The sequence below is a fragment of the Myotis davidii genome, unplaced genomic scaffold (genome assembly GCF_000327345.1).
Source record: "Myotis davidii unplaced genomic scaffold, ASM32734v1 scaffold1330, whole genome shotgun sequence".
NCBI lineage: Eukaryota > Metazoa > Chordata > Mammalia > Chiroptera > Vespertilionidae > Myotis > Myotis davidii.
In genome coordinates this window covers 1,148,586-1,162,757 of record NW_006283826.1, presented here as the reverse complement: position 1 = coordinate 1,162,757, position 14,172 = coordinate 1,148,586, and the positions used below count along the sequence as shown (strand labels likewise).

General features: G+C 34.0%; 1 protein-coding gene across 2 annotated transcripts in view; it reads left to right on the top strand.

Annotated features, from left to right (window-relative positions):
* MED13L (mediator complex subunit 13-like) overlaps window positions 1-14,172 on the top strand; it is a 248,346-nt gene that overhangs the window by 18,407 nt on the left and 215,767 nt on the right. Inside the window, exons 1-2 of one of the 2 annotated variants that reach the window (XM_015567547.1) lie at window positions 5,857-5,943; window positions 13,449-13,548. In XM_015567547.1, coding sequence (XP_015423033.1) covers window positions 13,542-13,548 — 7 coding nt within the window. In that variant the 5' untranslated portion in view covers window positions 5,857-5,943; window positions 13,449-13,541. Of the gene's footprint in view, window positions 1-5,705; window positions 5,944-13,448; window positions 13,549-14,172 lie in introns of those variants that run through there. The other variant, XM_015567540.1, reaches the window with a different exon arrangement.

Here is a 14,172-nt window from a genome sequence, read left to right as displayed (position 1 = left end):
TTTAAGGGTTCACTCTCATTTACAAGTTGCCTTTGTGAGTGGGATGTGATTAGCCTGGGCCAGGAGACTTGACTCATTATAGTATTTAGGTCAGCCATATCACTTTACCAGTCAGGAAGCTGAGGTGTCCTGAGATGGAGTAGATTTCCTAATATTATATAGCTAAATGGTTGAAAAAGCAGGACTTGAATCTAGATCTGACCTCCAGCCAGTGTTCTTCCCATGGTAACTATACCCTGGGTTCATTGTTATCAAGGCCTGTTAGTTTGACTCTGTTTCATGATCTCTGAATACAATTTTGTCTCTGGGGAGCCACATTGCAAGAATAGTATGCTGTTGGTCATGAGGGATCTGATTGCAATGGGTCAGTGCAAATAAATGACCTCCACTGGGAGAATTTATCAGCTCATTTCCTATGTGTAATAACAAAAGAAGAGGATATTAAGAATCATATAAATTTCCTTTAAATACACTCATGCTATTAGGAGGTGCATTTATCCTGACTCTGTTGTAATCTATTTAATTTTAACTATTCTGAACTGACTGTAGTGGCCTTCTGTTTAGGCCAGGGGAGTCTCTGCCAATTAAGTTTAATTTTCTGAGGCCCTCGGCTACCTACCTGTACAACAGATACCAGCCATTGCTGAGGAAATTTTCCTCTAATCTCTCTTGCTATTAGAATAGTTATTTTCTTGGCTTGTTATACATATCCTCTAAGCATTAGCTTGTGTAGATACAGTCTTAGAGTGGTAACATGTAAAAGAAGGCATATAATTATCTCAGTGAAATAAAAATATCTCTTCTATTCATGGGATGGTGTGTGGGCACCCTCATACTAGTTTTCTTAATACCTCAGGAAGACTAAAGAAAGATTTATGAACTTTCTTTAATTAGAAAATATGGCCATGAGCTGTTGTCATTGCTAAATTGAGTTGATGACAGCTTCTTTGTACTATTTTATAATCCTCTAGAGTTAATTTTTGCCATTAGCCCCATGAAGCAGGATGGTAGAGTGGAAAGAATGTATGCTTTAAATTCAGTTATGCTTTAAATTCAGTTATATTTGTGATCTGCCATTTGCTACTTGTGTGGTTATAGGAGAATTATTTAACCTTTTTGAGTCCTCATTTCTCTAGTAGTCAGTTTGTGAAGTCTTATAAACTATATATGAAGACCCTAGTATGGTAACTCCTATTAGAAATTATTTGTGAAGATCATAATATAGTGCCTAATATTAAGTTGGCAATGAATAAATGATGTTTGTGGTTATTAATATATGTGTACATATATGTATATATGTGTATATGTATATATATATGTATACTGTTTTGTTCCTTGATTTTACATTTTAAACACTATGTAATTTTAAACTTAAATATAATTATGGGTTCTTCACCTTTGACAATGATAAATATTGCATTTTTTGGATAATCTGCATCTAGAGATATTTTAAAGGGTTGCTTTATAATTTTGAGATTATCATAGAATTTTGATTCTTGGAGATACACATTTGTCAGAAATTGGGTCAACAGAATTTTATGTTGAATTGATATTTTTTAAAAATATTTTTTTATTGATTTCAGAGAGGAAGGGAGAGGGAGAGAGAAATAGAAACATCAATGATGAGAAAGAATCATGGATCGGCTTTCTCCTGCAGGTCCCCTACTGGGGATCGAGCCTGCAACCCAGGCATGTGCCCTTGCGAACCCGGGACCCTTTAGTCCACAGGTCGACGCTCTATCCACTGAGCCAAAACAGCTAGGGCGAATTGATTTTTAAGTGTAAACATGATCATAGTATGTGAGAAGTTACTTTAGTGTAATTGAATTGTATATATCCATCATAGGAACTTTTTTCTTGGAGAAATTTCAGTAGCACTAAATGGTCTCTTTTATCAACATTAATTCAAAGTTAAAAGACAAGTCTTTGGACATTCATTTTATACCTAGTTATCTCTATTAGGCTTGAATGGCAGTTCATTGTTACGTTTTCCAATGAACACTAGAATAATAATATTTAATCTTAGCTTTAAGTTAAAGGAACTAAATTGTTTAAAAATAATCGGGCATTTTTTAGTTATTTTGTCTGAATTAGTTATGAAGTAGTTAAGTTTGTAGCCTTGCTGTTATGCTACTTGAATTTGTGTTATATCACTTGCTAGTACAACTCCACAAAGTGGAGTAGAGAGCAGGTGGCAGCAGCTTTCCTTTACCACTGAGACCATAGAAGCACTGATAGGAAGTTAGTGGAAGTGCTAGGATTAGGAAACCGTTCTCCTGAATCAAGGCCAAATATTTTGTTTGTTGAACCATGCTGGATTTTACAGGTGAAAGTATTCTAGTGAGTAAATTGCTGTTCATAGATTTTCTTGGGGACTGACTCACCTGATATTTAAATCTCTGATAAATCTTTTTTAAAACATCTCACCAGTGGATAGGTTTATTGATTTTAGAGAGAAGGGAAGGGCGGGGGAATGGAGAGGGAGAGGGAGAAGGGGGGAGGGGGGAAGAGAGGGAGGGAGGGAGGATGAAAGGAAGGAAGAAACATCTGTCAGTTGCCTGCCATATGCACCCCCACTGGAGACCCAAATTGCAACCTAGGTATGTGCCCAGACTGGAAATTGAATCTGCAGCCTTTTGGCGCATGGGACGATGCTCCAACTAACTGAGCTACCTGGACAGGGCTCTGATATATCTTAATTTTCTAACCCTTTGAATATGGTTAATGTAAGTATTAGCAATTCTTATTTGTTGGTATTCTTTTATTCTTTTTTTTCCCTCTCCCTTCACTTCCCCCATCCTTAGAACACTAAGCTAGGTAACAATAAGAAAAATTAGCTTTTTACTTAACTTTTCTGATTTCAGCTGCCCCTTTTTAGTCTTTTTTTTTATTTTTTTTTGTTTTTTTACATTTAAAATTGATATTAGGCTTTCTGATTTAAACACACACACACACACACAGCTTTTACTTGAAGAAACAAAAGGACTTAAATGACAGAAAAACACACAAAGGATATGAATAGTTGACTCAAGGAGAAGTAGTCCTATTACTATTAGTAATGATAATAGTATCATTTATATATTTTTTGCCACGTGCCAGGTACTGTCCCCAAGTGCTTTATATACTTAATAACTCATTTAATAAACTGTAAATACTACTACCCTCATTTTTCTAGTGAGGCAACTGAGAGACAAAGGTTACATAACTTGCTAGGCCCTTGCTACTTACAGACAGCTCATAAGTACAGAGCTGGGATTCAAACCATGGAAGGCTGGTCCAGAGTTATGCTTTTGATAAAATAAATTATAATGATTTCTTATAAGCAGAACCAGGACTACAAATTAGTACAAGTGTATATCATTCTATTAAATTGGAAGTTATTTAAAAATATATGCAATTTGGAAGGAGGTTATTTGTATTGGTGGGACTATTAATTGAAAAGCAATATCTATGAGCCTTAAAATATTCATATTCATTGACTGGTAATTCTGCATCTAGCCATCTCTCCTAAGGAAAAAATCAGGAAAATAGCTGTGTTCAAAGATGCTCACCAATTACCCTGTATGATAAAAGGCTAATATGCAAATCGACCAAACAGTGGAATGACCAGTCTCTGTGATGTGCACTGACCACTAGGATCCTCAATGCAGGAGCTGCCCCTGGTGGTCAGTGTGCTCCCACAGAGGGAGCACCGCTCAGTCAGAAGTGAGGCTCACGGCTGGTGAGCACAGCGGTGGTGGCAGGGGTCTCTCCCGCCTCCGAGGCAGTCGGACATCTCCTGAGGGCTCCCGGACTGTGAGAGGGCGCAGGCCGGGCTGAGGGACCTCTCCCCCTCCCCTCCCCCCGTGCATGAATCTCATATTAATTATAATAGTGGAAAAATGAAAGATTGTTCAGTTATTATGGAATAAATTGTTTTTCCCCCCAAAAGTGACTAGAATATTATGCAAACATTACAATTGTTTTTGAAGAATAATTCATAAAAAATAAAAATATTTATAATAAGTGGAAAAGCATGATATAAAACCATTCAGTATGGTCCAAATTTAAAAATGTATGTGTGCGGAAACAAACAAACAAACCAGGAAGAACAAGAATAGGATGCTTATAATTATTTCTAATGTGATTATGGAAAATGTTTGTTTCTGGTACAATTTCCTTTTTGTTTATATTATTATTTTTATTTTTAATATATTTTATTGATTTCAGAGATGCAGAGAGAGGGAGAAAGAGATAGAAACATCAATGATGAGAGAGAATCATTATCAGCTGCCTCCTACATGCCCCCTACTGGGGACCCAGCCTGCAACCAAGGCATGTGCTCTGAATAGGAATCAAACCTGTAACCTCCTGGTTCATAGGTAGACACTCAACCACTGAGCCATGCTAGCTGGGCTATTTATATTATGTCTTTTTTTAGTGAATTTTCTGCATTGGCCATGTAGTACTTTTATAGTCAGAGGAAACCAAGTGGCATAAATGAATGCCTAAATGATGCCAATACCAGCTTTTACTGAAAATATTCGTTAAAGATTAGATTTGCATGTCTCATAGTATAAAAGGATAGGTTTCTGAGCTTCAGTTAGTTTTAGTTTGGATATTATTTTTGGAACCATGCTTGTTTTTTTTGATGTGGAGGTTTTTTGAATCAAAGAAAATTGAAATTTTTTTCTTAAATATATTCATTATAGTGATTGATTGTTTCAGCACTAAATTTGTTTCAGTTATGTTAGTAGAAGAAATGGTTATTATTCTGCCCTGTGGTACTTGTTTTTTGAATAACAACTTGTTGACAAAAATTACTGACTTGGTGGTGGTGGTGGGTGGGGAGAGGGAAGATGAGTAAGAATTGAGTATAAGGGGCACATGGACTGTTTAGTATAGGATTATGAATTAATTTTACTATCAGTTTTGCATACATAGTTATAGTTTATAGCTACAGAAGTAAGGAATTAAACTTTAGTTTATTTTGAAACGTCTTTGAAGTTTAGTTCCTTAAATCTAAAATCTAACAAATTTTTAAAAATACAAATCTATGTAATGGAACAAAGATACAGGTTCTGCTGTCAGCTGTTTTTTAAGTTATTATATTTTAAAAAAACACCCGAAAAAACAAGTTACATTAGGGAAAAGTTGTAGAAACACACTTTTCTGTGTGCTACATGTTAAATAACATGAGTAAGTTGTTGATAACTTTTCATCAGTTGTATTAGCTTATTTTCTCATAATGAAGCAATGTGGTACTGCATTCAAACTGTTTTCTTGATTGAAAGGACTTTGAAATGTAATTTCTGGAGAAGAAATTGAAGAAATTCTTGGAAAGAAATTACTTAAATTTTGCACTTATTTTTCAGTTTCTTACCTGATTTAGAAATATAACTAATGAATTCACTAAGGAAAAATAATATAGAAAGTAGTTTTATAGTAGATGTTTAGGTAAAAATAGCTTAACAGAAAATAATGATTATCTGTTGGTTATATTTTGCTTTTAATATAAAGAACTATGTAGAAATCTTGATAGGAAAAAAAGAATAGTTTCCCTTTTAAAAGGATTGACTACATTTTTCAGTGGGAAAAATATTATGATTAAGTGTAGTGTAAGTATTTACCAAATATACTTATCTGTATAGAAGCCTGTTTTTAGTGTTTTGCAACTAACAAGAAAAATCTAAACTATTGTAATTAATTGTCTTGTGTTTTTGCAGGCTGAACTCACGGGAATCAAATGGCGTAGGTACAATTTTGGAGGGCATGGGGACTGTGGACCCATAATTTCAGCCCCAGCCCAAGATGATCCAATCCTGTTAAGTTTCATCCGCTGTCTGCAAGCCAACTTGCTGTGTGTATGGCGTCGTGATGTCAAACCAGATTGCAAAGAGTTATGGATATTCTGGTGGGGAGATGAACCCAACTTAGTGGGCGTAATACATCATGAACTGCAAGGTAAGGTTTTTGTTTTCTTTTCTTAAAAATTGAATGCATCATATCTTTTTTGAACAGTGGTAAATTCCAAAGAGGTTATTAAGACTTGCTGAGAAGAAAAATGTTTAATGGGTGTGTCTCTCAAAGGAAAATCCTCACTCTCACCCCTCTTCTTCCCACTCCCATTTTTCCTTATTTTTCAAATGTTATTGTCCTTTCCCAGTTTTCCTGGGAATCAGAACCTTGTGAGCCACTATTATTAAAGAAGAGTTTTGTGTCTCCTGGGTGTGTTGGGTTGGAAAGCCACTGTTTAAAAAATATTTTTATTTATTTCAGAGAGGAAAGGAGGGGGAGAGAGAAATAGAAACATCAATGATGAGAATCATAGATCATCTGCCTCCTGCTTGCCCCCACAGGGATTAAGTCCACAAACTGGGAATCAAACTGTGACCTTCTGGTTCTTAGTTCAATGCTCAACCTCTGATCCTGCCCAGGCGGGCAAAATCAACTGTTCTAAAATGACAGTGAATTATAATTGGCAATTCAGTGAAATGAACAGTTGTTTTTTCTTGGACTGTAGCTGTGTGGTTATTGCCAGCAGAACTCTGGTGGAAATTATAAAATGATAATAGAAACTTAGTGCAGACCTTATTGGACAAAATTATCAGATGATATTGGCTAATATTTTGAAGAAATATTAATATAAATGATCTGGTCTGATATTGGTGTAGCAAGTTTTCTTTTGTTTTGTTCCTGCATTTTATGTAATTAGGTGATTCCAGGAAATATTTGTCTCAATGTTTCCTAATTTTTAACTTCAGGTTACATCTGATACCTAGAAACGGAATTATTGTAAGAGAGTTTCATTAGTCTAAGATCTACCAGCGATTTATAATTAGAGGAAATTTTATCAGTATTTTTGAATTTCTGATAAAAGATTTTGCCTCTTTACCCAAATGTTTCCATCTTGCATGCTAAGGAATTTTTCTAAATCAAAACTGATTCTGATCTTTAGTTAGGGTAAGGCATTAACTCTTTTTGTCTTACTCTCTTAGGGCCACCTTTTATGTCCAAACTACTCTATATTTTGTTAATTTGTGGTTGAAAATTTTAGGTAGTGTTTGAAATGTTTTATTAGTCGACATTTTTTTTTTAAAGAAAGCAGTAAAACTAACTTTAACGTATATTGAAAGTCTATCCTAAAGTTTCTAAATTTGCCTGAAGGATTTCCTGCTAACTTTTGCTTGATACCTTCGTAGCTTTTTAATGCAGCCACTCTTATCTGTGATATCTCCTGCCACAACAGCCAGAGGGCAGTAAACCACAGAGGACTAATTTGAGCTGTTTACCTTATGGTCCATTTGTCTATTTAACTCAAACCTTTCTCCCCATATTTTTAGAGTACTTGGCATGTAAATGTAAGAACCCTTTCTGAGTAAGATTGCTAACTTAGGTGCTTAATCAGCAAAATCTCAGAACTAATCTATATCTCAGAGCTATTTCGTGTAGTTAGCAGTGAACTCAGGTAAAATTACTTTTTAACACCTGGATTTCACTGATCAGAATTTTAAAAGTAAGAAACCTCCTAGAAGATACTTCTAAAACCTATATCTGTTCATTTAAATATCAAAACATACATTTTTGTTGCTTAAGATTTTTTTTAATATATGTAGTAGAGCCATATAACATTTGTTTGTTTTAGTTTTTCTCACCTTTATTTTTCATGATTCTTTTCTAACTTAGTCTCCTTCCATTTTTCCACTCCACACTGATCCTTTATGTTTTAACTTTTTGGTCTGGTCTCTATTTGTTAAGCACACAAATTATCATTTTATAATGATGAAATAAAACCCAACTGTCTATTAGGCATATTTAGTTGATGTATAAAGTTATTTATTCATACCAACAAAGCACATGATCATCATTCTTAGAAATAACTTGTTATTGTGTTATTTCTCATGGACTTTGTATGTTACTGAGTTAAATAAAAAGATGTAGGCTATTTAAATTTTTTATAGTTGCCCTAGGTAACATATGTAGATTCATTAATGTATTAAGTATCTTTGTGGTAAAGAATTAAGCAAAGATTAACTTTAAATTTTTTTAAAATAAATTACAGAAATAATACATTAATTAGGGATTTTTTTTGCCAAATGAAGAGAACAAAGAAACAAAACCTAAAGTCTAGACCAGTTTTAATATTTGGTGTTTTTATGTATAAATGAAATTGGTATTATACTGGTTTGCAATTCAGTCCTTTTCCTTAACATTATATTGCGAATGTTTTCTCATGAGAATAATTTATTTTTATCTTCTTTCCTATTGAGTCCAAAAAACTGTGTAGTGTTTATTCCTTTCTGAGCCACCAGAAAAGTATTACAGTGATGGAACAGTCATAACTTCGTTAAGTACATCTATTCTTTTTTATGTTGAATTTCTGAAAGTTATTTGATTGAAGCATATGAACCGTCCAGTTTTGTAGATAAAATGGTTAAAAAGGGTAATTTAAAATGGTTCAACATAATATTAGAAAATATTTGAAACTTAATTAGAAAAATGAATGGCATAAAGACAACCTTGTTTTAAGTGAGGGAGAATAAGACAAGCAGAGAAATCATGAAAAATAATGAAGGATATGAAGGGAATATTTTAATTGCTATTATAAAATTGAGGATTTGGGGCATCTATTTCATTCTCTATTAATATATATGAGCATTTCATTTTGGGTAAAATAACTTTTGACAGAACCCTGTTAACTTTAAACATGATAGTACTATTGTATTGGTAACATTTTCTTTTTATATGGCCATCTTACTTACTGTTTCTTAAAATGTGTTTGACTGTGTTATTAGGCATTTCAGTTTGTCTTTATGGTGTACCCATATTGGATACCATTAATAAACCTGACAGTAAAATACAATACCAAAGCAGTCATCTTAAATGTAAATGTATAAAGAAGCCCTATTTGATTAATCCTAAGGATACACACATGAGTTGGTTTTATAATATTAGAGTTTTTGTTTAAATGCTTGAAATACCTATATAAAATAGTCTGAGAGAAGACAAACGCATTTATAGCCGATCCCTGTAACTTATTGTTGTTTATATTGTACTAGAGGCCCTGTGCACAGATTTGTGCACCAGTAGGGTCCCTCAGCCTGGTCTGTGGACATCCCCCAAGGGGTCCGGATTGCAAGAAGGCTCAGGCTAGGCCGAGGGACCCCCACCGGTGCACGATTGGGGCTGAGGAGAGACCGTGGGAGGGCTCCAGGGCGTGTCCGGCCTGTCTCCCCTAGTCCTGATCGGCTGGACCCCAGCAGCAAGCTAACCTACTGGTTGGAGCATCTGCCCCCTGATAGTCAGTGCGTGTCATAGCGACTGGTTGAACGGTGGACGCTTAGCATATTAGGCTTTTTTTTTTTTTATAAGATGGCCTAGTGGTATATAGAATGAGCTTGGGTTTGAATCGTTGCTAGCTGTGCATTCTCAGCCAAATTATTTAACTTAGCAGTGTGGTAGCATCCTCACTGTAAAGTTGGGTTATAAGGATAAAAAAGTTAAAGTACTTAAAATAGCACAGGGAATAATCAATAATTGTAACTATTACTGCTGGTACTACAATGAGAACAGTTGACTCATACATCAAAATTAAAACATTTTGTTATTTTTTTATACAATTGGTCTGTTCTGTATAACATTCAATGTTCATCAAATATTGATTTTTAAAGTATACTTTTAGGTTGAATAATCATTTTTGAGTTTTGAATTGTACTGTTTGGGTGGAATAACTGGAAATAGTAAAGTGTCTAAGGCATTGAAGATAACCCTGCTCATATGAAATTTGTCTAGACTTAAAGTGTAAACAAAGTTTCCTAATAAATCTTAAACTGTGTTTTAAAGAGGTCAGAACTTAAGATTTGATTTTCTTGGTTACCTGTAAGGTAGGTTTGTAACTTTTCTGTCTTCTCCACATGGTGGTGCTGAAGCAGGGAATTGGCTGAACATGTTCTTGCTTGTGTCATCCATGAGTATCTGTATCAGTGGCTCCAGTTGGTTTGATGTAATCTCTTCTCTTGATAAGCTGATAATTTAAAAATGGTATAAGACAAGCACACAAATATTGGTAATGCAGAGAACACTGTAACTCATACAGCAAAGAGAAACATAGTAGATTGACTACTTTCCAAATGGGCAGACATAAACGTACAACAAGAACACCGTGAGTCTTAGGTTGATAACCTTTTTGGTTTCTGGTTTGCCTATTTAACGTCTGTTAGGCAAGAGCTGTGGTAAGTTCTGGGTATATAAAATGAGTCCTTAGCTTTAAGGAGCTCACAGTCTTATTGATATAAACTAAATGAATCCTTAATTGTGATGCAGTGGAGTAAGCTATAAATCATTAAGCGTGGATTCTGCATAATCATGAAATTCAACCTTGGGGACAAAGGGTAGGGAGATGATTGGGAAGCCCAGAGTTGGTGAGGCTTACAGGTTAGGTAGAAGTTATCTAGGTTGGGATAGAACTCATCCTAGTCAGGAGAAGTAGCCTTACAAAGAGCCTGTGGGCAGTGAACAAATTGTGTGGAGACCCGGTTTGCCCAGAGCTTGGGGTATGACTGAAATAATCAGAGAGACTGAAAGCCTGGGAAGGGGTGGGGGGCAAAGTGTGGAGTACACTGAAGTAAGGGTGAGGAATTTGGATTTAATTTGATAAATTTTGAGGCATTGTAGGTCTCTAATCAGAAAAATAAAGAATTAGGAGTATCATACACAAGATGAGTATGAGTAGGAAGACCTTAGTATTTAATAAATTATTTTATTCTAAATTGAACTATGAACTTAAATATTCTGTTTAGGTTAGGATACAGATTTATTTCAATTTAAAAATACCAGTGATTATGTACTGAATAGTCTTTGCAATTTTATTTTAACTTCTTTCTTGACTAAATTCTTTTCCACATTTTCAATTTGAATTTTAGAGATTAATATAGTACACTAAATTGACTTCTCATCAACCAAACAAAATCATTTTATAAACACAATCTTCTGGCCATTTCATTGCCTATTAGTCAGTGGTAGGAAAGATATGCAATCTTGAAGTCCCAAAATATTACAAAGAGCAAGTACAGACTTCTAGGGACTGGCAGTGGCTTGACCCAAATCGTTAAGAGTCCCTAGCCCAGAAGGAGTATTGTTGTACTTAGTAATGTTTGTTGAATGAATGAAGCCTGTCGTATATAGTTCTAATATAACATAACTCCTAGAGGTTGACTTATAAACATACTTAACATTTTAAATGATCTGATAATGTGGAAAGATTGAAACCTAGTTAAAATTGGCATTATTATTTTTGTTTTTAATTCCCAAGGAGGTACAAAAATCCATTTTATTTTGTGTATGTTCTATAAAGAACATCAGCTATAAATGTGCAATTTTACTTTAAAATTATGTGCTATCCTTTTTCATTTTAAAAGAGATTATTTGAGAGAGGGGAGAAGAGAGAGAAAGAGAGAGAAAGAGAGAGAGAGAGAGAAACAAACATGGATTTGTTGTTCCATTCACTTATGCATTCATTGGTTGATGCTTGTATGTACCCTGACCAGAAATCGAACCCGAAACCTTGGCGATTGGGACGATGCTCCAACTAACTAAGCTATCCAGCCAGAGTTCCCTTTTCATTTTGATTAAAACAATTGAAAATTGTAATAGGAAGATATCTATCCACTTATAAAGAATGATTGTCCAATATTAGTATTAGAAATCTTAGGAATCAGCTTTGCTGTCAGTGTAGGGGCAAAATGCCCAGTGGTAAATGGTAGCTAAGTCTAAATAGTTTATAAAGTAACTGTTCCTTCTTTTTACTGGGATCTAAATTATTCAAGTCTTGATATAAAATTTCTGATTTTAAAGTAACTTTTGTTCTATTTCCTGTGTTTAGTTTGAAAGAATTATTTTGCTAAAATTACACAATTAGTATGATGATTACCCAAATGATTGTAGTGCATTGTACTGAAATACTAGGTTTAGTAGAAAATTATAAATTATATCCTTAATGGAGAAAATGAAATAAATATTAAGACTTTGGTAAGCAATAAATTTTTTTATTGTAATAAAAAGATCATAATGATTTCAGAATTTTTTCATATGAAGAATTAAAAAAAGATCTAATGGATTATTTGTTAACCAATGTCACCCCAATAAATTAAATAAAACATAATATCTAGAGAAAAGACCTAATGGATTAGATGGAATAATTAAGCTAAATGTGCTTGAAATTGACAGAACAAGCTAAAGTCTAACTTTTGGATGTAAATAAAATCGATGTGTTACCACAGGCAACTTACTGAACCATGTAATTAGTTTTTTCTATGAAAAATGAGACATTTATATTGCGATTGTGGTGAAATAGCATGTAAAGGGCTTACATTCTAATAAAATGAAAATTAAACAGTTGGTAAAAAATTATAATTTAAAGGTTGTTGCTTTAGGGAAGTGTTAAATCTAATCAGGTGATTGGTGGGAGACATTTATGTTTTGCTTCGTATAGGCATTATGGTTTAATATTTTTGAATTGATATAAACTCACCTACATGTATAAAGTAAACCTGAGTAAAACCCCAGTAATGGAATAAGTAGTGTTGAAAATTAAACTAAAGCTAGGTAATTAGCTATTTGTTTTTCCCCCTTGATATTTAAATAAATTTTTTGTGATAGACATTGTGACTGAAATCCAAGTATTTAGCCTAGCAATTTTAAGGGTAGCCTCTTGGATTCTTTCTTCCTTTGTTTGTGTATATTTTATTTCAAAATCTTGTTCTTTAATAGATAACTTCAAGATTTAGAAGAGGTTCTTGTACATGAAAGTGGTATAGATTTCTTTGCCCAGTAAAACAATTTCTTTGTTTTATCTCATTCAGGGAGGTTCATGTAAGAATCTGAATACGGTAAGTTGGAGAAAACATCTAGCTTATTATTAGAATTTAAGGGCCTAATTAATCCTAGAAAAGATATGTTTGAACATTAAAAGTGAATGTGGTAGGGATATAAAATTGCATTTACAGAGAAAAACAACTTTTGCTTCAAAATTTACAAGCAAGTGTATTGCTGACATATTCAGATGGCACCAGATCAGTCTTACTATTTAGAGTTTTTTTATATAGGAAGTGAAATAAAAAGTCCCTAAATAAAACTTGGATTTTTTAAGAAAGGAAGAAGTTTGGAATGCTCTCTGTGGACTGTCATTCATTGGAAGGACTCAGTGAGTGTCCTCTCCCATTTATACTGTTGTCATTAGCATAGCCAAAAGGAAACGGAAGCTTAGGAAAAGACCATGACTTGGTTGGTGCCCTGACCAGGAAGCTAACCTTGACCTCTTGGTTTCTGGGTGGATGCTCAATCACAGAGGCATAGCCGCTGGGCTCAAATTCTTTTTAAAAAAACATTTTAATGCTAGAAACACATAAGTATGCTGCTTCTCCCCTCTCCCAAAAGATCCCAACAATTTAGAAATTTGTTTTAATCACTAGAGAATTATGAAAATTGGATTCTGTTACTTTAAGTATTTCATGACTGAGCTTCTGTCCTGATGTTACCTGAAGAGATTTTCATTGAATATCATTATGGCAAGTAAGTGTTTGATAATTTTCTTTAAAGCTCTATCTATGTAAATATTTTTGAACAATTTTCCACAAGTACTGGGCCACATACCTATTTCTTATAAATCTGACATTGGTAACATAGATTCTTTCTGTAATTGGGTCTTGTTTTGATCCTGGCTCTTTCAGATTGTGATTTGGCAGTGAGTTCAACAGAATAAGCATTATCCTCTTGAGGCCCATCTAGGATTGAACTAAAGGGCTTCCACAATATCCACATGATCACAATTAGTTCTTTTTTGTGTGCTGTGATAGTGCAACGGAATATGAGCTGGTTGCCAGCTTATTGTGGTAGAATAATACCCTGCAGTTTGCAGTTAATCATGCAGCAGAATTAGTTTGATTTAAAAAAATTTAAGAAAAAGATAAAAATTAGGTAAAGATGATGTGTTTTTGTGTTGGAAAAGATTTTGTGTACATTGGTAAAATGAAGGTTAGAGTGAACACAAATCTGTTACAGTTTCTTCCTCTTGTTTCATGTAATGCCATATAGAATATCTTCTATTTTACAAATTACTTTTATTTATGACTTTGCTGGCCTTGGTTGGGGGGAGGCAAGATATTTTTTTTGCTAGTGTTTTTTCTTAAATATATT